The sequence below is a fragment of the Pristiophorus japonicus genome, chromosome 3 (genome assembly GCF_044704955.1).
Source record: "Pristiophorus japonicus isolate sPriJap1 chromosome 3, sPriJap1.hap1, whole genome shotgun sequence".
In the NCBI taxonomy this organism is placed as follows: domain Eukaryota; kingdom Metazoa; phylum Chordata; class Chondrichthyes; family Pristiophoridae; genus Pristiophorus; species Pristiophorus japonicus.
The window spans coordinates 150,089,963-150,117,137 of record NC_091979.1 but is presented as its reverse complement, the minus strand read 5'-3'; the positions used below and the strand labels follow the sequence as shown (position 1 = coordinate 150,117,137).

The following is a 27,175-nucleotide window of genomic DNA, read 5'->3' as shown; positions in this document are numbered from 1 at the left end:
GTGTGGGACCTTGTCGAAAGCCTTCTGAAAGTCCAAATATACCACATCAACTGGTACTCCTTTGTCCACTTTATTGGAAACATCCTCAAAAAATTCCAGAAGATTTGTCAAGCATGATCTCCCTTTCACAAATCCATGCTGACTTGGACCTATCATGTCACCATTTTCCAAATGCGCTGCTATGACATCCTTCATAATTGATTCCATCATGTTACCCACTACTGAGGTCAGGCTGACCGGTCTATAATTCCCTGCTTTCTCTCTCCTTTTTTAAAAAGTGGGGTTACATTGGCTACCCTCCACTCGATAGGAACTGATCCAGAGTCAATGGAATGTTGGAAAATGACTGTCAATGCATCCGCTATTTCCAAGGCCACCTCCTTAAGTACTCTGGGATGCAGTCCATCAGGCCCTGGGGATTTATCGGCCTTCAATCCCATCAATTTCCCCAACACAATTTCCCGACTAATAAAGATTTCCCTCAGTTCCTCCTCCTTACTAGACCCTCTTACCACTTTTATATCTGGAAGGTTGTTTGTGTCCTCCTTAGTGAATACTGAACCAAAGTACTTGTTCAATTGGTCTGCCATTTCTTTGTTCCCCGTTATGACTTCCCCTGATTCTGACTGCAGGGGACCTACGTTTGTCTTTACTAACCTTTTTCTCTTTACATACCTATAGAAACTTTTGCAATCCGCCTTAATGTTCCCTGCAAGCTTCTTCTCGTACTCCATTTTCCCTGCCCTAATCAAACCCTTTGTCCTCCTCTGCTGAGTTCTAAATTTCTCCCAGTCCCCAGGTTCGCTGCTATTTCTGGCCAATTTGTATGCCATTTCCTTGGCTTTAATACTATCCCTGATTTCCCTCGATAGCCACGGTTGAGCCACCTTCCCTTTTTTATTTTTACGCCAGACAGGAATGTACAATTGTTGTAATTCATCCATGCGGTCTCTAAATGTCTGCCATTGCCCATCCACAGTCAACCCCTTAAGTATCATTAGCCAATCTATCTTAGCCAATTCATGCCTCATACCTTCAAAGTTACCCTTCTTTAAGTTCTGGACCATGGTCTCTGAATTAACTGTTTCATTCTCCATCCTAATGCAGAATTCCACCATATTATGGTCACTCTTCCCCAAGGGGCCTCACACAATGAGATTGCTAATTAATCCTCTCTCATTACACAACACCCAGTCTAAGATGGCCTCCCCCCTAGTTGGTTCCTCGACATATTGGTCTAGAAAACCATCCCTTATGCACTCCAGGAAATCCTCCATCGTATTGCTTCCAGTTTGGCTGGCCCAATCTATGTGCATATTAAAGTCACCCATTATAACTGCTGCACCTTTATTGCATGCACTCCTAATTTCCTGTTTGATGCCCTCCCCAACATCACTACTACTGTTTGGAGGTCTGTACACAACTCCCACTAACGATTTTTGCCCTTTAGTGTTCTGCAGCTCTACCCATATAGATTCCACATCATCCAAGCTAATGTCTTTCCTAACTATTGCATTAATCTCCTCTTTAACCAGCAATGCTACCCCACCTCCTTTTCCTTTTATTCTATCCTTCCTGAATGTTGAATACCCCTGGATGTTGAGTTCCCAGCCCTGATCATCCTGGAGCCACGTCTCCGTAATCCCAATCACATCATATTTGTTAACATCTATTTGCACAGTTAATTCATCCACCTTATTGTGGATACTCCTTGCATTAAGACACAAAGCCTTCAGGCTTGCTTTTTTAATACCCTTTGTCCTTTTAGAATTTTGCTGTACAGTGGCCCTTTTTGTTCTTTGCCTTGGGTTTCTCTGCCCTCCACTTTTCCTCATCTCCTTTCTGTCTTTTGCTTTTGCCTCATTTTTGTCTCCCTCTGTCTCCCTGCATAGGTTCCCATCCCCCTGCAATATTAGTTTAACTCCTCCCCAACATCACTGGCAAACACTCCCCCTTGGACATTGGTTCCGGTCCTGCCCAGGTGCAGACCATCCGGTTTGTACTGGTCCCACCTCCCCCAGAACCGGTTCCAATGCCCCAAGAATTTGAATCCCTCCCTGCTGCACCACTGCTCAAGCCATGTATTCATCTGCGCTATCCTGCGATTCCTACTCAGACTAGCACGTGGCACTGGTAGCAATCCCGAGATTACTACTTTTGAGGTCCTACTTTTTAATTTAGCTCCTAGCTCCTTAAATTCTTTTCGTAGGACCTCATCCCTTTTTTTACCTATGTCGTTGGTACCAATGTGCACCACGACAACTGGCTGTTCTCCCTCCCATTTCAGAATGTCCTGCACCCTCTCCGAGACATCCTTGACCCTTGCACCAGGGAGGCAACATACCATCCTGGAGTCTCGGTTGCGTCCGCAGAAACACCTGTCTATTCCCCTCACCATCGAATCCCCTATCACTATCGCTCTCCCACTCTTTTTCCTGCCTTCCTGTGCAGCAGAGCCACCTACGGTGCCATGAACATGGCTGCTGCTGCCCTCCCCTGATGAGTCATCCTCCCCAACAGTACCCAAAGTGGTGTATCTGTTTTGCAGGGGGATGACCACAGGGGACCCTTGCACTATCTTTCTTGCACTGCTCTTCCTGCTGGTCTTCCATTCCCTATCTGGCTGTGGACCCTTCTCCTGCGGTAAGACCAACTCACTACACGTGATACTCACGTCAATCTCAGCATCGTGGATGCTCCAGAGTGAATCCACCCTCAGCTCCAATTCCGCAACGCGGACCGTCAAGAGTTCGAGGCAGATACACTTCCCACACACATAGCGCCCAGGGACACCGGAAGTGTCCCCGAGTTCCCACATGGTACAGGAGGAGCATATCACATGGCCGAGCTCTCCTGCCATGTCTTAACCTTAGATACCCTTAAATTGGTAATAACAATGTTACAGTTCACTTACTGATATAAAAAAGAAAAGAAAAGCTACTCGCCAATCACCAGCCAATCACTTACCTCATGTCATACAACACTCAGGAATGTTGACTTGATTTCAGCAGGGAATGAAATGTGATCATCTTCATAATAAGTTGCACTATGCCAGTACTAATTCATATTTATCTCCTGTAAAGTCCTTAGTCTACAGTATGAAACCACACGAGGCACATTCTGGGGACAAGGTCACTCTGTGACCTTAACTCTTTATTCACAGGACTCCAAAGACGATGACCCTGTGTGGGACCTCCCTTTTTATCCCTGCTTAATCAGGTAAGGAGTGTCTCCCACAAGTTCACCCCTTGTGGTCAAGGTGTGCATCTAGGTTGAGTGTATACAGTAATACAGTGGTGTTACATTGTGGTTACATACATGACATCACCTCCCCGCCCCCCCAAAGTCTTTTTGGGATCATAGGTTTAGTCTTTCAGGTGGTCTACGCTCCCTCGTGGAGCGCCGCAGTTGGGGCTCTGGTTGTTGGACACTGACGTGAGTGTCTGTCACCTGTGGTGATTCCGGCCTGTCCGGGCTGACCGCAGGGACTGTGCATTCTTCTGATTGCTCTTGTTGCTCATTCACTGGCGGTGTTGTGAACTCCATCTCATGGTCTTCTTCAGGTTCCTCCGTGTCAATGCTGAACCTTTTTTTTACTTGGTCCAGATGCTTACGGCATAACTGACCATTGTTAAGTTTTTACCACGATGATCCTATTCCCCTCTTTGTCAATTACAGTGCCCTCAAGCCATTTGGGCCCCATGGCGTGATTGAGGACGAATACAGGATCATTTATTTCTATTCATCTCCCCCTCGAATTACGGTCATGGTACTCGTTTTGTGACTTGCGCTTGCCCTCAACTATGTCGGTCAGGATTGGGTGAATGAGGGACAACCGAGTTTTGAGTGTCCATTTCATTAGTAGCTCTGCGGGCGGGACCCCCGTGAGCGAGTGCGGTCGGGATCTATAGGCCAGCAGGAGACGCGATAGGCGGCATTGTAGGGAGGGTCCTTGAATCCTGAGCATACCTTGCTAATGATTTGGACCGCACGTTCCGCCTGGCCATTGGAGGCCGGCTTGAACGGCGCAGTCCTGACGTGGTTGATGCCATTGCCTGACATAAACTCTCGGAATTTGCAGCTTGTGAAACACGGGCCATTATCACTAACCAGGATGTCCGGCAAGCCATGGGTTGCAAAGATCGCACGTAGGCTTTCCACGGTGGTGGATGACGTGCATGAATTCAGAAAGATGCACTCGATCCATTTCAAGTACGCATCTACCACAATAAGGAACATCTTACCCATGAACAGGCCCACGTAGTCAACATGAATGCGTGACCATGGCCTGGTGGGCCAGGGCCACAGGCTGAGCGGGGCCTCCCTGGGGGCATTATCCAGCTGGGCACATGTCGTGCACCTACGAACACAGTGTACCAGGTCTGAATCAATTCCAGGCCACCAAACGTGTGACCGGGCAATGGCCCTCATCAGCACAATACCTGAGTGCTCACTGTGGAGTTCCCTGATGAATGCCTCCCTGCCCTTCTGGGGCATAACTACCCGGCTGCATCATAGTAGGCAGTCGGCTTGGATGGAGAGCTCATCCATCCGCCTGTGGAACAGTCTGACCTCCTCAGGGCATGCTCCGTGTGCGGGCGCCCAATCCCCAGTCGGGACACATTTCTTAATCAGGGATAGGAGGGGATCTCTGTTTGTCCAGATTTTGATCTGGCGGGCTGTGATGTTGGAGCCTGCGCTGTCAAAGGCATCGACAGCCATGACCATCTCGGCGCTTTGCTCCGCTGCCCCCTCAGTGGTGGCCAATGGAAGCCTGCTGAGCACGTCCGCGCAATTTTCAGTGCTGGGCCGGTGCCGGATGGAGTAGTCATAAGCAGCCAGCGTGAGAGCCCATCGCTGTATGCGAGCTGATGCGTTGGCATTGATAGTCTTGCTGTCTGACAACAGGGATGTTAATGGCTTGTGGTCCGTCTCTAATTCAAACTTCCTACCAAAGAGGTACTGATGCATTTTTTTTACACCATAGACACATGCAAGCGCATCCTTCTCGACCATCCCATATCCCCGTTCTGCTTGAGAGCGCGACCTGGAGGCATACACCACCGGTTGTAGCTGATCCTCAGCATTGCCCTGCTGCAACACGCATCCAACCCCATAGGACGATGCATCACATGTCAGAACCAATTTTTTACAGGGGTCGTACAGGGCCAACAAAAGCCCGTTCCTGACAGTCCCCCCAAAACCAATCGCAACCCTTACGCAGGAGCACGTGAAGCAGCTCCAACAACGTGCTCAAGTTCGGCAGAAAGTTCCCGAAATAGTTCAACAGTCCCAGGAATGAACGCAACTCCGATGTGTTGCAGGGCCTGGATGCTCATCGACTCACCTCTATTTTGGATTCGGTGGGCCGAATCCCACCTGCAGCAACCCTCCTGCCCAGAAACTCAGCCTCAGGAGCTAAGAACACACATTTAGACTTCTTGAGTCGCAGGCCTACCCGGTCCAGTCGGCGTGGCATCTCCTCCAGGTTGTGGAGGTGTTCCTCGGTGTCTCAACCCGTGATGAGGATGTCATCCTGGAATACGATCGTTCCAGGAATGGATTTAAGCAGGCTTTCCATGTTTCATTGAAAAATCGCGGCCGCTGATCGAATGCTAAATGGGCACCTGTTATAAACAAACAGTCCCTTGTGCGTGGTGATGGTGGTCAGTAGTTTAGATTCGTCGGTCAGTTCCTGGGTCATATAGGCTGAAGTGAGGTCCAACTTGGTGAACAGCTTGCCGCCTGCCAGCGTGGCGAAGAGGTCCTCCGCTCTCGGGAGCGGGTATTGATCTTGTAGGGACACCCGATTGATGATGGCCTTGTAGTCGCCACAGATCCTGACAGAGCCATCCACTTTTAGGATGGGAACGATGGGGCTCGCCCAGTCACTGAATTCAACAGGCGAGATGATGCCCTCTCTCAATAGCCGGTCCAATTCGCTCTCGATCTTTCCCCGCATCACATACGGCACCGCTCTGGCTTTGTGGTGCACTGGCCTGGCATCCGGGGTGATGTGTATCACTACTTTAGTGCCTTTGAAAGTCCCGACGCCAGGTTGGAATAGTGAATCGAATTGTTGTAGGACTTGTGAGCACGAACTTCGCTCCACAGATGAAATTGCGTGAACATCCCCCCATTTCCAGTTCATCCCGGCTAACCAGCTCCTCCCAAACAGTGCGGGACCATTGCCCGGGACAATCCAGAGCGGCAGCCGATTCACTAACCCATTGTGTGTGACAGACAACATTGCACTGCCTAGCACCGGAATGATTTCTTTAGTGTAAGTCCGTAATTGTGTCTCAATACGTGCTAATTTGGGTCTACTGGCTTTAAGTGGCCATAGCTTCTCAAATTGCTGAACACCCATGAGTGACTGGCTGGCCCTAGTGTCCAGCTCCATGTGTACTGGGATACCGTTTAATAAAACACTCATCATCATTGGTGGCGTTTTGGTGTGTGAACTGTGAATATTCGCTACATGGACCTGCTGAACCTTGGCGTCCATCGATTTGCCCCAAAAGTCATCCTGCCTCAAAGAACCCTCTTCTGGTCCATCCGCCTCATATATTAGTCTGGTTGCAGACTTCCTGCACATTTGAGCTAAGTGGCCACTGAGATTGCAGTTCCTGCAGACAAACTGTTGAAATCTGCAAAATCTAGCTGAGTGTTTTCCCCCACACCTCCAGCATGAGTTAAAGTTTCCATTGTTGGGAACAAAAGGACTATGGCCAGGCATTCCACGCTGACTGTCCCTTTGACTGCTCTTAAGTACCCTATTGGTGGGTGTCAATGGCCCCATCCCGGGCCGCATTGTCCACTGTGATGGCGTGAATGTCCGTTCAGCCTGCCATTGTCTCTGTTGAAGTCCTACTCTGGGGTCTATTGCTGCCTGGGAAGTGTCCGACTGCCCCTGCCTGCCTGCGGGGCTCTGAGTCGCATTGATGATGTTGACTCCCTGATCCATCACCGCGTCAGTGGCAGAATTGCGCGCGTATATTATTTTCGTCTCTTCCTCCCCCGCCATGAAAGTTTGATCTATCAATGCCGCCGCTTCCAAGGTCAAATCATTGGTCTCAATTAATTTGCGGAAAATTCCCACATGACCGATGCCCTCGATAAAGAAGTCCCTTAGCATCTCCCCCCTGCAGACGACTGTGAACTTAGAGGCTGGCCAAACGCCAGAGGTCCGCTACGAAGTCCGGTATGCTCTGTCCTTCATGACGTCAGTGGGTGTAGAATCTGTGTCGGGCCATATGTATGCTACTCGCCGGTTTGAGGTGCTCCCCGATCAATTTGCTAAGTTCTTCAAAGGTTTTGTCCGCATGATTTTCGGGTTCTAGTAAGTCCTTCATGAGCGCGTAAGTCTTTGGTCCGCAGCTGGTCAAAAGATGAGTCCTTCGCTTGCCGGCCGCTGCATCCCCCAGCCATTCTTTCGTAACGAAGCTTTGCTGAAGCCTCTCGACAAAATCGTCCCAGTCTTCCCCAACACAGTACCGTTCCTCTGTGCTACCGGTGGCCATTATCGTGGGTCGTGAATTCCCGTTTCTCGTCCTTACTCTACAGTATGAAACCACAAGAGGCACATTCTGGGGACAAGGTCACTCTGTGACCTTAACTCTTTATTCACAGGACTCCAAAGACAATGACCTTGCGTGGGACCTCCCTTTTTATACCTGTGTGATCAGGTAAGGAGTGTCTCCCACAAGTTCACCCCTTGTGGTCAAGGTGTGCATCTAGGTTGAGTGTATACAGTAATACAGTGGTGTTACATTGTGGTTACATGCATGACATCTCCGACAGGGCCTTCACATGTGCAGCGGCGACCATGGACCTCATGGCGACGACTCCTCAGAGGAGCTCACTCCCTCTGAGCTTACATCATCACAGGACTCCTGCTTACCATGCACCAGCTCAGATACTCACACTTCGGTGGGACCAGTTAGACAGATACTTGGGCTTTCACCTGGTGACTCATGCTTCACAAATGAGCAAGAGCAGACAGTGGTTGCAGGGACAGCTGTGAAGAGTTCACATCAGAGGGTACAGCACTCTCCATGCTTTGAATTACAATATGCAGATGACGCTTGCGTTTGCGCGCACATGGTGGCCAAATTCCAAGCCATTGTTGACACCTTCACTGAAGCGTATGAGTATTTCGGGGCTTACATTAGAAATCCGTAAGACAAAGGTTCTCTACCAACCTGCCCCCACCACACATACTGCTCCCCGATTATCAAGATCCATGACGACACCTTGGACAATATGGACTACTTTCCATACCTTGGGAGCCTACTATTAGCAAGGACGGACATCGATGACAAAGTCCAACACCACCTTCAGTGAGCCAGTGCAGCTTTCAGCCGCCTGAGGAAATGAGTGTTCGAAGACCAGGATCTCAAACCCGGCACCAAGCTCATGGTCTACAGAGCAGTAGTGATACCAGCCCTCCTATATGCCTCAGAGACATGGACTATATACAGTAGGCACATTAAAGCACTGGAGAAGTACCACCAATGCTGCCTCTGCACAATCCTTCAAATTCATTGGCAGGATAGTCGCACCAACATCAGCGTTCTCTCTCAGGCTAATATCCCCAGCATCGAGGCATTGACTACGCTCGACCAGCTCCGATGGACAGACCACATTGTCCATATGCCTGATACTAGACTCCCGAAACAAGCACTCTACTCCGAGCTACGTCATGGCAGGCAAGTCCCAGGAGGGCAGTGAAAACTCTTCAAGGACTGACTCAAAGCCTCTTTGAAAAAATGTAACATTCCTGTCGACTCTTGGGAATCCCTGGCCCAAATCCGCTCAAAGTGGAGGAGAAGCAGCCGAGAAGGCGCTGAACACTTCAAGTCTCTTCGCCGGGAGCACGTGGAAGCCAAGTACAAACAACGGAAGGAGTGTACGATAAATCAAGCACCCCACCCACCCGTCCCTCCAATCACCATCTGCCCCACCTGTGACAGAGACTGTATATCCCGCATTTGTCTCATCAGTCACCTTAGAACTCATTTTAGTGTGGAAGCAAGTCATCCTCGACTCCGGGGGTCTGCCTCAGAAGAAGAAGGAGACCCTGGGAGCTGTCGATGACAATGATAATCATTGAGGAGCAGCAGAGACTGTGTGATGTACTGACAGGTCTTTCAAGCACAATGACCATGATTGCGGAAAGAATGGAGCAATCTGCCTTGAGCATGGGTGGGATGATGTCACAGGGCACTGTGACTATGTCTTCTTGCATGGATAGAGTGGCCAACTCCGAGGAACATCAAACGCGGTGATAAAATGAGTCCATGCACGCCTTGACCACGGCCATGTGCACCCTGGATGCCAATAGGTCTGCCGCCTTAAATACCTTAGCCTTGGCCTTACAACACTGCACCAAGCTGTCATCCAGCAGAGTGGCTGCACTGAAGTTGGCTGGGCAGTTCTGTCAAAAGGCCATTGACCTTAAATGTTAACTCTGTTTCTCTCTCCACAAATGCTGCCTGACCTACTGAGTATTTCCAGCATTTTTGTTTTTATTTCAGATTTCTAGCACCCGCAGTATTTAGCTTTAGTAAAACTTTGCAGTTGCACAAGGTTATGCACATTGGTGTAAGAAAATATTTTATGTCGTGAAGTTTCCGTTCTTTAGTAGAATCAGGTTAATTTTATTAGTTTGCACCAGTTTTCCATCTTGTCCATTCTTGGTTGCTGGGTGGCAAGTCACCTTTTAACTTGTTTGATGATGAATGGGAAGACATAGATTTATGGGGACCAATGCGGGGATGCACAAGGGGTGGTTGATTGTTTGCCGAACTGCTTTGTGTCTGTGGCATTGTGGGGGGTGGGGAGGTGTACGGGAAGAGTGTCCATTGCATGTGCTTCTGACATTGGTCCACTGGTGCAATCTAAGGGCATCCCTGGCACCCCAGGCAGCAATGTGAGCAGCTGGTGCTGCATTGCCCTCATCATCTTCCTCTTTATCATCTTTCACTTCTTCCTCCTCTTCCTCTTCAGAATCATCCACAGACAATCTGTGCTTTGCACCTTGTTCCTCCTGCAAGTCCAAACCTCGCTGATGCGCAAAGTTGTGCAAAGTGCATCACGCCACAACCATTCTTGATATCCTGGCTGGTGCATAGAGAAGGGTGCCTCTGATCTGTCTAGGCACTTGAAGTGCATTTTCAGCATGCCAACGGCTTGTTTGCTCACATATCTGGTGGTGATATGGCATTCATTGTAGCGCTGTTAGGCTTCAAAGTTCAAGTTTCTGATGGGTGTCGTCAACCAAGTTTGAAGTGGGTATCCCTTGAGTTAAGTATCAAACAACTCCACGATGCTAAGTACGGTGAGCTAGTTCAGGCATGACCTTACTCCAGTTTATTTATTCTCAAAGTGAGGATTCAACATGGCTGCCAACATTATATACACGGCTTGCATGTGTCTGCCAGCGACCATTAGGACTCCGACAGTCGCGCCCTCTAGTGGCAGGTAAAACCCAGTTAACATACATAACATCATTCCCCCCAAAGTCCTTGGTACAGGTTGTATTTACAAGTTGAGAAGGTCCGGGGCCTTCCGCTCCCTGTTTGATCTTCTCAGTTCGAACCCAAGCTTGGGTGAGTTAGTAGGACCATTGCTGCATTGCGGAGCAGTCGGTCTGACAGGACTGTCGGGGATGGTAGGTTCGTCTTCGTGAATGACAATGGTCAACTGGTTGGATGTGTGTTGGTTGGTTGATGATGATGTCATCTTCAATTTGTTCCGGGTTGTCTGTAAATCGCAGTTTGGTTTGGTCGATGTGCCTCTTGCATGTTTGGCCACTTAACAGTTTGCCTACAAACATCCTGTTCCCCTCGGCCAAAACCGTCCCAGCAACCCACTTTGGACCATGACCAAAATTCAGGACAAAGACAGGGTCATGAACAGCAATGTCACGTGATATGGCCGTGCGATCGTGGTACCATTGCCTTCTGGTTTCGACATGATCATTGAGATCTGGGTGTACAAGGGAGAGCCTGGTTTTGAGGCCTCTCTTCATTAACAGCTCGGCAGGATGGACCCCGATGAGCAAGTGGGGTCTCGTCCGGTAACTGAGCAGAATGAGGGACAAGCGGGTCTGTAGGGAGCCGTGAGTCACGTGTTTTAGGTTCTGCTTAATGGTTTGGACAGCCCGCTCCGCTTGACCATTAGACGCAGGTTTGAAAGGGCAGACCTAACATGCTTGATGCCATTACGGGTAATAAACTCGTGGAACTCTGAACTGGTGAAATATGGTCCGTTGTCGCTGACAAGGACGTCGGGCAGGCCATGAGTGGCGAACATGGGCCAGAGGCTTTCAATAGTGGCTGTGGACATGCTGGATGACATGATTATGCATTCAATCCATTTGGAGTAAGTGTCCACTACCACTAAAAACATTTTGCTGAGAAAGGGGCCGGCGAAGTCTGTGGATCCTTGACCACGGTTTGGATGGCCATGACAACAGACTCAGCGGAGCCTCCACAGGTGCGTTATTCAGTTGTATGCAAGTGTTGCACTAATGCATGCATGACTCCAAGTCTAAGTCAATGCTGGGCCACCAAACGTGAGACCTGGCAATGGCCTTCATCATGACAATGCCTGGATGGGTAATCTCGCACAAAAGTTTCTCTGCCTTTTTTTGGCATAACAACACGATTACCCCATAACAGACAATCAGACTGAATAGACAATTCATCTTTGTGGTGGCTATAAGGCTTAATTTCATCCTGCATGTCCTTGGGAATGGCAGACCAATTTCCATTTAGGACACACCTTTTTACATTTCACAGTACAGGATCCTGGCTGGTTGAGGTCCAAATTTGGCGAGCCATGACGGGTGACCCCTCACTCTCGAAGGCATCCATGACTAGCAGCAAGTCTGCGGGCAGTGGCATTTCCACCCCGCTTGTGGGCAATGGTAGCCGGCTAAGCGCATCAGCAGTTTTCAGTGCCTGTTTTGTGACGGATGACATAATCATAAGCGGATAATGTCAGTGCCAATCTTTGGATGCAGGATTGGTGTTTATACCTTTGCTCTCAGAAAACAAAGAAATGAGTGACTTGAGGTCTGTTTCAAGCTCAAACCGAAGCCCAAACAGCTATTAGCGCGTTTTCCTAACCCCATATACGCATGTTAAAATTCTTTCTCTACCATGCTATAGCCTGTTTCAGCCTTAGACAGACTTCTGGACACGTATGCAACTGGTTGGAGTTTGCCTGATACATTGACTTGCTGGAGCACACAACTGACCCCATATGATGAGGCGTCGCAGGCCAGCACTAACCACTTACATGGGTCATAGTGTACCAGTAATTTATTGGAACATAGCAGGTTCCTGGCCTTCTCAAAGGCTCTGTCTTGAGATTTGCCCCAAACCCAGTCGTTACCCTTTCTCAGCAACATCTGCAAGGCCTCTAGCAATGTGCTCAAACTTGGTAGAAAGTTACCGAAATAGTCGAGAAGACCCAGGAACGAACGCAGTTCCGTCACACTCTGGGGTCTGGGTGCACTCTTGATGGCCTCTGTCTGTGAGTCCGTAGGCCTGATGCCGTTTGCTGCAATCTTTCTCCCCAGGAATTTGACATCTGGTGCCACGAAAATGTACTTGGAGCGTTTTAACCTGAGTCCCACTCTGTTCAGACAATGTAGAACCTCTTCCAGGTTGTGCAGGTATTCGGTGGCGTCACGACCGGTGATCAGGATGTCATCTTGTCATCTTGGGTGACCAACAGGAAGAGCAGTGGAAGGAAGGTAGTGCAGGGGTCCCCTGCGGCCATCCCTCTGCAAAACATATACACCCCTTTGGGTACTGTTGAGGGGGATGACTCATCAGGGGACAGCAGCAGCAGCCATGTTCATGGCACCGTGGGTGGCTCTGCTGCACAGGAGAGCAGGAAAAAAGTGGGAAAGCTATAGTGGTAGGGGATTCTATTGTAACGGGAGTAGATAAGTGTTTCTGCAGCCGCAATCGAGACTCCAGGATGGTATGTTGCCTCCCTGGTGCAAGGGTCCAGGATGTCTCGGAACAGCTGCAGGACATTTTGAAGGGGGAGGATGAACAGCCAGTTGTTGTGGAGCATATAGGTACCAACGATATAGGTAAAAAACAGGATGAGGTCCTCCAAGACGGAATTAGGGAGCTAGGAGCTAAATTAAAAAGGACCTCAAAGGTAGTAATCTCAGTGTCACGTGCTAATCAGAGTAGGAATTGCAGGATAGCTCAGATGAATACATGGCTTGAGGAGTGGTGCAGAAGGGAGGGATTCAAATTCCTGGGGCATTGGAACCGGTTCTGGGGGAGATGGGACCAGTACAAACCGGATGGTCTGCACCTGGGCAGGACCGGAACCAATGTCCTAGGGGGAGTGTTTGCTAGTGCTGTTGGGGAGGGATTAAACTAATATGGCAGGGAGATGGGAACCTATGCAGGGAAACAGAGGGAAGTAGAATGAGGGCAGAAGCAAAAGATACAAAGGAGAAAAGTCAAAGTGGAGGGCAGAGAAACCCAAGGCAAAAAGCAAAACGGGCCACATTACAGCAAAATTCTAAAGGGGCAAAGTGTGTTTAAAAAGACAAGCCTGAAGGCTCTGTGCCTCAATGTGAGGAGGATTCGGAATAAGGTGGACGAATTAACTGCACAGGCAGCAATTAACGAATATGATATAATTGGCATCACGGAGACATGGCTCCAGGGTGACAAAGGTTGGGAACTCAACATCCAGGGGTATTCAACATTCAGGAAGGATAGACGGAAAGGAAAAAAAGGTAGGGTGGCGTTGCTGGCTAAAGAGGAAATTAACACAATAGTAAGGAAGGACATTAGCTTGGATGATCTGGAATTGATATGGGTGGAGCTACAGAATACCAAAGGGCAGAAAACGCGAGTGGGAGTTGTGTACAGACCACCAAACAGTAGTAGTGAGGTTGGGGACAGCATCAAACAAGAAATTAGGGATGCGTGCAATAAAGGTACAGCAGTTATCATGGGCGACCTCAATCTACATATAAATTGGGCTAACCAAACTGGTAGCAATGCGGTGGAGGAGGATTTCCTGGAGTGTATTACGGATGGTTTTCTAGACCAATATGTCGAGGAACCAACTAGAGGGCTGGCCAGCCTAGACTGGGTGATGTGTAATGAGAAAGGACTAATTAGCAATCTTGTTGTGTAACGCCCCTTGTGGAAGAGTGACCATAATATGGTAGAATTCTTGATTAAGATGGAGAGTGACACAGTTAATTCAGAGACTAGGGTCCTGAACTTAAGGAAAGCTAACTTCGATGGTATTGAGATGTCAATTGGCTAGAATAGACTGGTGAATGATACTAAAAGGGTTGACGGTGGATAGGCAATGGCAAACATTTAAAGATCACATGGATGAACTTTAACAATTGTACATCCCTGTCTGGAATAAAAATAAAATGGGGAAGGTGGCTGAACCGTGGCTAATGAGGAAAATTAACGATAGTGTTACCTCCAAGGAAGAGGCATATAAATTAGCCAGAAAAAGCAGCAAACCTGAGGACTGGGAGAAATTTAGAATTCAGCAGAGGAGGACAAAGGGTCTAATTAGGAGGGGGAAAATAGAGTATGAGAGGAAGCTTGCTGTGAACATAAAAACTGACTGCAAAAGCTTTGATAGATATGTGAAGAGAAAAAGATTAGTGAAGACAAACGTAGGTCCCTTGCAGTCAGATTCAGGTGAATTTATAATGGAGAACAAAGAAATGGCAGACCAGTTGAACAACTACTTTGGTTCTGTCTTCATGAAGGAAGACACAAATAACCTTCCGGAAATACTAGGGGACCGAAGGCCTAGTGAGAAGGAGGAACTGAAGGAAATCCTTATCAGGTGGGAAATTGTGTTAGGAAAATTGATGGGATTGAAGGCCGATAAATTCCCGGGTCCTGATGATCTGCATCCCAGAGTACTTAAGGAAGTGGCCCTAGAAATAGTGGATGCATTGGTGATCCATTTTCCAACAGCCTATTGATTCTGGATCAGTTCCTATGGACTGGAGGGTACCTAATGTAAGCCCACTTTTTAAAAAAGGAGGGAGAGTGAAAACGGGGAATTTTCGACCGGTTAGCCTAACATCAGTAGTGGGGAAAATGTTGGAATCAGTTATTAAAGATGAAGTAGCAGCGCACTTGGAAATCAGTGACAGGATCGGTCCAAGTCAGCATGGATTTATGAAAGGGAAATCATGCTTGACAAAACTTATAGAATTTTTTGAGGATGTAACTAGTAGAGTGGACAAAGGAGAACCAGTGGATGTGGTGTATTTGGACTTTCAAAAGGCTTTTGACAAGGTCCCACACAAGAGATTGGTGTGCAAAATTAAAGCACATGGTATCGGGGGTAATGTACTGACATGGATAGAGAACTGGTTGGCAGACGGGAAGCAGATAGTCGGGATAAATGGGTCCTTTTCAGAATGGCAGGCAGTGACTAGTGGGGTGCCGCAGGGCTCAATGCTGGATCCCCAGCTATTTACAATATACATTAGTGATTTAGATGAAGGCATTGAGTGTAATATCTCCACATTTGCGGATGGCACTAAACTGGGTGGCGGTGTGAGCTGTGAGGAGGATGCTAAGAAGCTGCAGGGTGACGAGAACAGGTTAGGTGAGTGGGCAAATGCATGGCAGATGCAGTATAATGTGGATAAATGTGAGATTATCCACTTTGGTGGCAAAAACACGAAGGCAGAATATTATCTGAATGGCAGCAGATTTGGAAAAGGGGAGGTGCAATGAGACCAGGGTGTCACGGTACATCAGTCATTGAAAGTTGGCATGCAGGTACAGCAGGCGGTGAAGAAGGCAAATGGTATGTTGGCCTTCATAGATAGGGGATTTGAGTATAGGAGCAGGGAGGTCTTACTACAGTTGTACAGGGTCTTGGTGAAGCCTCACCTGGAATATTGTGTTCAGTTTTTGTCTCCTAACTTGAGGAAGCAAGTTCTTGCTATTGAGGGAGTGCAGCGAAGGTTCACCAGACTGATTCCCAGGATAGCAGGACTGACATATGAGGAGAGATTGGATCGACTGGGCCTGTATTCACTGGAGTTTAGAAGGATGAGAGGGGATCTCATAGAAACATATAAAATTCTGATGGGCCTGGACAGGTTAGATGCTGGAAGAATGTTCCCGATGTTGGGGAAGTCCAGAACCAGGGGACACAGTCCAAGGGGTAAGCCATTTAGGACTGAGATGAGGAGAAACTTCTTCACTCAGAGAGTTGTTAACCTGTGGAATTCCCTACCGTAGAGAGTTGTTGATGCCAGTTCATGTATTCAAGAGGGGGTTAGATATGGCCCTTAGGGCTGAAGGGGTCAAGGGGTATGGAGAGAAAGCAGGAAAGTAGTGCTGAAGTGAATGATCAGCCATGATCTTATTGAATGGTGGTGCAGGCTCGAAGGGCTGAATGGCCTACTCCTGCACCTATTTTCTATGTTTTTATGTTTCTACGATGGTTCTCGGGACGGACTTCAGCAAACCCTCCACGTTTCTCTGAAATATGACTGCCCCGAGCGAATTCCAAAAGGGCATCAGTGGTATATAAACAGCCCTTTGTGCATGTTGATGCACGTCAGTTTGTTCGAAAATTCGACCAGCTCCTGTGTCATGTAAACGGAGGTCAGGTCCAATTTGGTGAACGACTTCACCCTCGCTAGTGTTGCAAACAGGTTGTCAGCCTTGGGTAACGGGTACTGATCCTGTATCGAGAGTCGGTTGATTGTTACCTTGTAGTCGCCGCAGATCCTGACCGTGCCATCACTTTTCAACACCGGGACAATTGGACTGGCCCATTCGCTGAACTCGACTAGTGATATGATTCCTGTTGTGTATCTGTAAAGCATGCACTCCCATGTTCTGCCATTGGGGAGCGCATCCCCTGAAGACCCAAGGGATCCAAGCATCCCCTGGGAGCACTGTATATAAGCCGGCCCCTAAGGCCTGTTACTCACTCTGGAGTCTCTTAATAAAGACTGAGGTCACTGTTACTTTAACCTCCCTGTGTGCAGTCTCATCTGTGTTAGGAACACAATAACTGACGACGAGTACATGAATCCAACACAAAGATGCAGAAAACTGTGTGCATCCTGGAGAAATTCTCAGAGGGTGAGGACTGGGAAGTCTATGTCGAATGGCTAGACTAGCACTTTGAGCCAACAAGCTGGACGGAGACGGAAACGCTGCAAAAAGGAGAGCGGTCCTCCTCACGGTCTGCGGGGCACCGACCTACAGCCTCATGAAGAATCTTCTGGCTCTGGTGAAACCCACAGATAAGTCGCATGAAGAGCTGTGTACACTGGTTCGGGAGCATCTTAACCTGAGGGAGAGCGTGCTGATGGCGAGGTATCGGTTCTTTACGTACCAGCGATCTGAAGGTCAGGAGGTGGCAAGCTACATCGCCGAGCTAAGGCGACTTGCAGGACAATGTGAGTTTGATGGCGACCTGGAGCAGATGCTCAGAGACTTTTTTGTACTGGGCATTGGCCATGAGACCAGCCTATGAAAACTTTTGACTGCAGAGACACCGACCCTCAGTAAGGCCATTGCGATAGCACAGGCGTTTATGTCCACCAGTGATAACACCAAACAAATCTCTCAGCACACAAGTGCTAGCAATGTTCATAAATTAACTGGAACTGTGTTAGCGAGCAGGAATGTACAGGGCAGAACCCACGAGTCTGCAACTGCCAGCAGGCCTCAGGTGACCCAGGTGACTCAGAGTCCGCAACAAAGGATGAATGCAAGGCAATTCACATCTTGTTGGTGTTGTGGAGGCTTCCATTCAGCCTATTCATGTCGCTTCAAAGGGTATGTTTGCAAGAGCTGTCGAACAATGCGGCACCTCCAACGAGCTTGCAGACAAGCTGCAAGCTCTGCAAAACCTGCTAACCACCATGTGGCAGAGGAAGATCGGTCCATGGTGGATCAAAGCAATTTCGAGCCTCAGAGAGAGGAGGCAGATGCTGAAGTACACGGGGTGCATATATTTTCAAAGAAATGTCCACCTATAATGCTAAATGTAAAATTGAATGTCTTACCCATAGCCGTGGAACTGGACACCGGCGCTAGCCAATCCATCATGAGTAAAAAGATGTTTGAGAGATTGTGGTGCAACAAGGCACTCAGACCAGCCCTGAGCCCCATCCACAAGAAACTGGGAACGCACACCGAAGAGCTTATCACTGTCCGGGGCAGCGCCACAGTCAAGGTCACCTACGAAGGTACGGTGCACGAACTGCCACTCTGGATTGTCCCGGGCGATGGCCCCACACTGCTTGGAAGGAGCTGGCTGGGCAAAATCCGCTGGAACTGGGATGACATCGAGCACTATCACATGTCGATGAGGCCTCATGTACCCAGGTTCTTAACAAATTTCCTTCCCTTTTTGAGCCAGGCATTGGAAACTTTTCCGGGGCAAAGGTGTGGATCCACTTGGTCCCAGAGGCATGACCCATTCACCACAAGGCGCAAACGGTACCTCACATGATGAGGGAGAGAGTGGAAATCGAGCTGGACAGGCTGCAACGCGAGGGCATCATCCCCCCAGTGAAATTCAATGAGTGGGCCAGCCCGATTGTTCCAGTACTAAAAAGTGATGGCACGGTCAGGATTTGCGGCGATTATAAAGTAACTATTAATCGTTTCTCGCTACAGGACCAATACCTGCTACCTAAGGCAGACGACCTATTTGCGATGCTGGCAGGAGGCAACACGTTCACCAAGCTCGACCTGACTTCGGCCAACATGATGCAGGAGCTGGAGGAGTCTTCGAATGGCCTCACCTGCATCAACACGCTCAAGGGACTGTTCATCTACAACAGATGCCCGTTTGGAATTCGGTCGGCTGCAGCGATCTTCCAGAGAAACATGGAGAGCCTACTCAAATCGGTACCATGCACAGTGGTTTTCAGGACGACATATTGGTCATGGGTCGGGACACCGTCGAACACCTACAAAACCTGAAGGAGGTCCTCCAGCAACTGGATCGCGTAGGGCTGCGGCTGAAGAGGTCGAAATGCGTCTTCATGGCAACAGAAGTGGAGTTTTTGGGGACAAAGATCGCGGTGGACGGCATTCGGCCCACAACCTCTGTCTTTGCGTCTATCAGGAACGCGCCCAGGCCACAGAACGTCACGGAGCTGCGGTCGTTCCTGGGACTCCTCAACTATTTTGGTAACTTCCTACCGGGGTTAAGCACCCTCTTAGAGCTCCTACGTGTTATTGCGTAAAGGTGAGAACTGGGTATGGGGAAAAAAATCAAGTAATTGCTTTTGAGAAACATTTTATGCTCCATCAAGCTGCTTGTATTGTATAACCCGTGTAAAAGACTCATGCTAGCATGTGATGCGTCGTCGTACGGAGTCGGGTGTGTATTACAACAACATAACGTTGCGGGGAAGTTGCAACCTGTCGCCTATGCTTCCAGGAGCTTGTCTAAGGCCGAGAGGGCCTACAGCATGATTGAGAAAGAGGCATTAGTGTGTGTGTGTGTGTGTGTGTGTTCGGGGTAAAAAAAATGCATCAGTACCTGTTTGGCCTCAAGTTTGAGCTGGAAACCGAACACAAGCCCCTCATATCCCTGTTCGCTGAAAACAAGGGGATAAATACTAATGCCTCAGCCCGCATACAAAGGTGGGCACTCGCGCTATCAGCATATAACTATACCATCCGCCACAGGCCAGGCACCGAGAACTGTGCAGATGCTCTCAGTCGACTACCATTGCCCACCACGGGGGTGGAAATGGCACAGCCTGCAAACTTGTTGATGGTAGCGCAGCCCGCAGACTTGTTGATGGTCATGGAAGCATTTAAAAATGATAAATCACCTGTCATGGCCCACCAGATTAGGACTTGGACCAGCCAAGATCCTCTGCTGTCCCTAGTAAAAAACTGTGTACTGCATGGGAGCTGGGCCAGCATCCCCGTTGAAATGCAAGAGCTAATCAAGCCGTTCCAGCGGTGAAAGGACGAGCTGTCCATTCAGGCAGACTGCCTTTGTCGGGTAACCACATAGTGCTACCCAAAAAGGGCAGGGAGACGTTCATCTTGGATCTCCACAGCACACACCCGGGTATAGTAATGATGAAAGCGATAGCCAGATCCCACGTGTGGTGGCCCGGTATCGACTCTGACTTAGAGTCCTGTGTATGGCAATGCAGCGTGTGTGCTCAGTGGAGCAACGTGCCCAGAGAGGCACCACTAAGTTTGTGGTCCTGGCCCTTCAGACCATGGTCGAGGATCCATGTCGACTATGGGGCCCGTTTGTCAGTAAAATGTTCCTGGTGGTGGTGGTGGATGTTTTATCAAACTGGATTAAATGTGAAATAATGTCGGGAAGCACCGGGAAGCACCGCCACCACCACCATTGAAAGCCTGAGGGCCATGTTTGCCACTGACGGCCTGCCTGACATACTGGTCAGTGACAACGAGACATGTTTCACTGCCGAATTTAAAGAATTCATGACCCACAATGGGATCAAACATGTCACCTCGGCCCCGTTTATAGCAGCCGCCAATGGGCAGGCAGAGAGGGCAGTACAAACAATCAAACAGAGCCTTAAACGAGTCACAGAAGGCTCACTCCAAACCCACCTGTCTCGAGTACTGCTCAGCTACCGCACGAGACCCCACTCGCTCACAGGGTTGCTCCCAGCTGAGCTATTCATGAAAAGGACACTTAAAACCAGACTTTCGCTGGTTCACCCCAACCTGCATGATCAGGTAGAGAGCAGGCGGCAGCAACAAAATGTAAACGATGGTCGCACCACTGTGTCACGGGAAATTGATCTGAATGACCCTGTGTATGTGCTAATCTATGGAGATGGTCCCAAGTGGATCGCCGGCACGGTGATAGCTAAAGAAGGGAATAGGGTGTTAGTAGTGGACAAATTTTCAAAAAGCACCTGGACCAAACGAGGATGCGGTTCACAGACTGCCCTGAACAACCCACAGCAGACACCACCTCTTTTGAGCCCACAACATACACCCAAAGGATCAACGACACCACGCCGGACCAGGAAATCGAACCCATCACGCCCAACAGCCCAGCAAGGCCAGGCTCACCAAGCAGCCCTGCAGTGCCAACAACACGCCAGCCCAGCGAGGGCACAGTCAACACACCAGAACAGACATTTGTACTGAGGTCCATCAGGGAAAGAAAGGCTCCCGATCGCCTAACTTTGTAAATAGTTTTCACTTTGACTTTGGTGGGGAGTGATGTTGTGTATCCGTAAAGCATGCACTCCCATGTTCCGCCACCATGGAGTGCATCCCCTGAAGTCCCAGGGCATCCTAGCATTCCTTGGTAGCACTGTAAATAAGCCGACCCCTAAGGCCTGTTACTCACTCTGGAGTGCCTTATTAAATACTGAGGTCACTGTTACTTTGACCTCCCTGTGTGCAGTCTCATCTGTGTTCGGAACACGATAATTTCTTCCTGTTGAAGTCGGTCCAGTTCGATCTTGACCTTCTCCCTCATCATGTACGCAACTGCCCGAGCTTTGTGATGGACGGGCCTTGCATCCGGGCCTATGTGGATCTGCACCTTGGCTCCCATGAAGTTGCCGATGCCTAGTTCGAACAACGAGGGAAACTTGCTCAGCACTTGAGCAGATGAAGTATTACCCACTGATGATAAGGCTTTAATATCGTTCCAGTTCCATTTAATTTTCTCAAGCCAATTTCTGCCAAACAGCATTGGGCCATTGCCTGGAACGATCCACAACGATAATTCATGCACGGCGCCATCGTACAATACCTTTACTGCCACGCAGCCAATGACTGGTATGAGCTCTTTGATGTATGTATGCAGCTTCGCATTGATTGGGCTCAGTTTTTGCTTTAGTGTTCCACAGCTTTTCGAAAGCCCTCTGGCTCATTATTGACTAAATCGCACCCGTGTCCAATTCCATGGATACTGGAACCCCATTTAATTTAACTTCCAGCATTATTGGAATCCTTCCCCCCTCACCCCCCTACCTGCTATCAGGTTAGCTTGGCTGCAGTCTTGTGCTGTCGGACTTCCCGCCCGACAGGCCTCTAGCCTGTCAATCAGGCTGGCTGTGGGCAGGAAACCTACAGAAAAAATGTTAAAGACGTCCAAGGCCTGTATTTCCAGGTTTCCAGACCTCAAAACAGGACCCCTGCATGATCGGGCCTTCAAGCTACAATCCAGGCCTTTCATTCCACTTATCCAGGTTAAATTTTAGCCCAGGTCCCAGAGGTGAAAGAAGCTAATAGACAAATCCAGATTTCATATTGAATCTATTTTTTATTTTGCTCTAGTTTAAAATGACTTTTCTGTTTCTCCGTATCACTACTGAGTAGCAGGAAAACTATTCCCAGAATCCATCAGTATTACAATGACCCTGAAATTCTACAGATAGATCACAAATCTCTGGCCTTACGCTGGGAGGAGACTGGTGTAAGGAGCTGGAAATAGCTGTTTACACTGATTCTTTTAAGTTTCTGACAGGCACCTGCCGCATTTGCAGCAGGAGGACAGAATAACTTCCACATGATTCAGTACCTCTACAACCAGTCACTGCAGAGTGACTTATTCAACTTGGACATTTTTGGTCCCTCTGGGGAAACTACTACTCTCCTGATAGCTCAGTGTGATTAAAACTCTCGTAAATTCAACAGTGCAACCATGCAAGATAATGCCAGAAGCATTGGTCCCAATATTTACAAGGAGAGAGCAGGAATGTCTGTCAGTAGGTGGGAAATCCGTAAATGCTGGGAAAGCGGAGGTCCTGCCGAATTTAATGGCAGGACCTCGTTAAAAATGTTTTACTCCATTTTCTGCCTGGCAGCCTGACCGATTGATGACTGGCCAGCTGCTGGGTGCCGGGCCGGAAAGTCTGTGGTGGAAGGCAGCAGCTGGGAACCACTGAAATGGTCCCCGGCAATCAAGTAGATTGGGGGTCATGGGGGGGAGGGGCTCAGAGCACGACAGAGAGACAGGAGGGAGAGATAGTCAGTGGGGGGAAACATCAGATCGCTGAAGGGAGAGATATGGGGGGGGGTGGGGTAAGAGGTTGCGGGGAGGTGTGGAGACTGCAACGGGGGGAAAGATCACAGCAGGTTTGCTTGAGGGACCAGGGGATAAGCACTCCTACTCTTCTCAGCCCACAAGCTGTGCTGGAAAAGCACTTACCAGCAGGGACTGGCAGTTCTCGCCTCTCTTTAGCTGCTGGGTTTCCCGAGCCCCAGGAAACCCATGCTGAAGGCATTAATTCGTAATCGCTGACAATATCTGAGTCACGAAGCCTCATTTAAATATTTTAATTAACGACCAACCTCTCCAGAGTAGGTTATTCGGCCAACCCCAAACCCGCTGCCATTAAACCAGCGTATTTGTACTGGGTTGGGGTAGAGTTTCTCACTTTTAACAATTTAACCCTCCTCCAATCCAAGGCACAGTGCCACCTGTCCTGGTGAATGAGTGGGTTCGGGGAAGGGTGTTAAAATGACCCCCATTGTAAGTCATTTTCTGAAAACATAGATGCATTAATTTACCCTGCCTTGCAGGCATGCAAGTTAAAAGTAATTTATCGTGGCAAAGGGTATCAAAAGAACAAAAATCTGCTAACTAAAAATTAACTTCAATTCTTTCACTCGTACTAGCAGATCTCCTGTGTAATTATTTACAGGTAGTCTTGGAGCATAACTGTTACATTTAACTGCAATCCTGGCCAGTCTCGAAGGCCACCGCTCTAGATAGGCAAATCCAGTTAATTGTAGCGAGTTGCAAACTGAGAGCCAGTCAGAGTGTAGGTCAATGATTGGATTTGTTCTCTTTCTTTAAAAAGATTGTTATACGCCTGTAATGAAGTGTGACATCTGCGTGTAATGGATGCAGACAACAAACATTGATGCAAAACAATCTCAAAAAGCTTGAAAAGACTGAATTAAAGTTTTCTTCATATTTGAAGCCCACCTGGAATTATGTATGTTATAAAGACTGTTAGGAGGTAACTTTCAATTTGGATATAGTTAGAAATCTGCCGGTTGTGGATTGGTTGTCTGTCATACAACCACTTAATTTTCTTTTCCATTGAAATCAAAGAAGATAGGGCAGGGTGTATAATGATTGGCCAATTCGCAGCTTCCAGCTTTCTACCCGGGTCCAAAGTGAAAATTACTCCCTTTTTGTTGTCGCTTAAATCTAAGATTTATTTCCTGTACAACCGTCCAGGCCTAATATTGCTCTACTAGCATTACAGGGTTGCCATGTGAAGAAGCGAGTGGTAAGCCTTACCTCTGTGGCCCCCTCAGATCAGAGAGTCTGACAGAGCCGAGCAGCAAAGCAAGCGAGGCGGTGAAGTCAAGTGTTCCTTTTTTCCCCACTCTCCCATCAGTCCTCCAGGCCTGGAGGCTGCTGTTCTCAGACTGTTTCCCAGCAGGGTGTGGACCTATGCCACGGGTACAACCAGCCATACTAATGACCTACCCACCAAATTTAGGCAGCTGAACAAGCAGACTGGACCTCAGGCAGGGTCTACCTGTCTAGTGCCCAGACCATTGGGCGTGGAATATCAGAACTATAATGTTTGATGCTTTTGAGTAAAAGCATGAATTATAGCTCAGCTACTACATTCAGTCCAAATACAAACTTGAACAAAATTAGAAGCAGGAACTACATGAATATATTTATTTATTTCTATGCCTTAGAATTCTAAAGATAGGTGATATACAACCAGAGCATAAATTGATTCCATTGCACATGAATAAGAACTTGTTTGAGATGAATATACTTAATTTGATTGTTTTGTCTCTTCTTCAATATGTCAGGACTGGTTTGAAGTTGGAGCCCCTCCTGTCTTCTGGTTGTCTGGTTTTTTCTTTACTCAAGCTTTTCTAACAGGGGGCCAGCAAAATTATGCCAGAAAATACACCATTCCCATCGACCTGCTCACATTTGACTATGAAGTACTGGAGGACAAGATGTACAGGCTTCCCCCGCAAGATGGTAAGAGAAACACAACTTTAACCTGTAATAGTATTGTCACTGCAACTTTGGTAAAGTGCCATATTTGGTGTCAAGTGACACGTCGTGCTACCGAACATGAGCATTATTCAAAAATGAAAAAGTAAGATTTGCATTTATATAGTGTCTTTTGGACATCCCAAAGTACTTTACAGTCAATAAAGTACTTTTTTGAAATTTAGTCAATGCTGTAATCTCGGGATTGCTACCAGTGCCACGTGCTAGTCAGAGTAGAAATCGCAGGATAGCTCAGATGAATACGTGGCTTGAGCAGTGGTGCAGCAGGGAGGGATTCAAATTCCTGGGGCATTAGAACCGGTTCTGGGGGAGGTGGGACCAGTACAAACCGGACGGTCTGCACTGAGGGAGGACTGGAACCAATGTCCAAGGGAGAGTGTTTGCTAGTGCTGTTGGGGAGGAGTTAAACTAATATGGCAGGGGGATGGGAACCAATGCAGGGAGACAGAGGGAAACAAATTGGAGACAGAAGCAAAAGACAGAAAGGAAATGAGTAAAAGTGGAGGGAAGAGAAACCCAAGGCAAAAAACAAAAAGGGCCACTTTGCAGCAAAATTCTAAAGGGTCTAAGTGTGTTAAAAAGGCAAGCCTGAAGGTTCTGTGCCTCAATGCGAGGAGTATTCAGAATAAGGTGGACGAATTAACTGTGCAGATAGCAGTTAACGGATACAATGTGGTTGGCATCACGGAGACATGGCTCCAGGGTGACCAAGGCTGGGAACTCAACATCCAAGGGTACTCAACATTTAGGAAGGATAGACAGAAAGGAAAAGGAGGTGGGGTGGCGTTGCTGGTTAAAGAGGAAATTAAGGCAATTGTAATGAAAGACATTAGGTTGGATGATGTGGAATCGGTATGGGTGGAACTACGGAATACCCAAGGGGCAGAAAACGCTAGTGAGAGTTGTGTACAGACCTCCAAACAGTAGTCGTGATGTTGGGGAGGGCATCAAACAGGAAATTAGGGGTGCATGCAATAAAGGTGCAGCAGTTATCATGGGTGACTTTAATATGCATATAGATTGGGCTAACCAAACTGGAAACAATACGGTGGAGGAGGATTTCCTGGAGTGCATAAGGGATGGTTTTTTAGACCAATATATCGAGGAACCAACTAGGGGGGAGGCCATCTTAGTCTAGATGCTGTGTAATGAGAGAGGATTAATTAGCAATCTCGTTGTGCGAGGCCCCTTGGGGAAGAGTGACCATAATATGGTGGAATTCTACATTAGGATGGAGAATGAAACAGTTAATTCAGAGACCATGGTCCAGAACTTAAAGAAGGGTAACTTTGAAGGTATGAAGCATGAATTGGCTAGGATAGATTGGCAAATGATGCTTAAGGGGTTGACAGTGGATGGGCAATGGCAGACATTTAGAGACCGCATGGATGAACTACAACAATTGTACATCCCTGTTTGGCGTAAAATAAAAAAGGGAAGGTGGCTCAACCGTGGCTATCAAGGGAAATCAGGGATGGTATTAAAGCCAAGGAAGTGGCATACAAATTGGCCAGAAATAGCAGCGAACCCGGGGACTGGGAGAAATTTAGAACCCAGCAGAGGAGGACAAAGGGTTTGATTAGGGCAGGGAAAATAGAGTACGAGAGGAAGCTTGCAGGGAACATTAAAACGGACTGCAAAAGTTTTTATAGATATGTAAAGAGAAAAAGATTAGTAAAGCCAAACGTAGGTCCCCTGCAGTCAGAATCAGGGGAAGTCATAACTGGGAACAAAGAAATGACAGACCAATTGAACAAGTACTTTGGTTCAGTATTCACTAAGGAGGACACAAACAACTTTCCGGATATAAAGGGGGTCAGAGGGTCTAGTAAGAAGGAGGAACTGTGGGAAATCCTTATTAGTCGGGAAATTGTGTTGGGGAAATTGATAGAATGAAGGCCGATAAATCCCCAGGGCCTGATGGTCTGCATCCCAGAGTACTTAAGGAGATGGCCTTGGAAATAGCAGATGCATTGACAGTCATTTTCCAACATTCCATAGACTCTGGATCAGTTCATATGGAGTGGAGGGTAGCCAATGTAACCCAACTTTTTAAAAAAAGGAGGGAGAGAGAAAACACGGAATTATAGACTGGTCAGCCTGACATCAGTATTGGGTAAAATGA

The 27,175-nt window shown here is 48.1% G+C and overlaps 1 protein-coding gene across 4 annotated transcripts in view; it reads left to right on the top strand.

Moving 5' to 3' along the window:
- The window catches only part of dnah7 (dynein, axonemal, heavy chain 7), a 1,084,136-nt gene that overhangs the window by 995,446 nt on the left and 61,515 nt on the right, over positions 1 to 27,175 (top strand). For all 4 annotated transcript variants that reach the window (XM_070875892.1, XM_070875893.1, XM_070875895.1 and 1 more), the window contains one exon: positions 24,837 to 25,014. In XM_070875892.1, the coding sequence (XP_070731993.1) occupies positions 24,837 to 25,014 (178 nt within the window). The remainder of the gene's footprint in view (positions 1 to 24,836; positions 25,015 to 27,175) is intronic.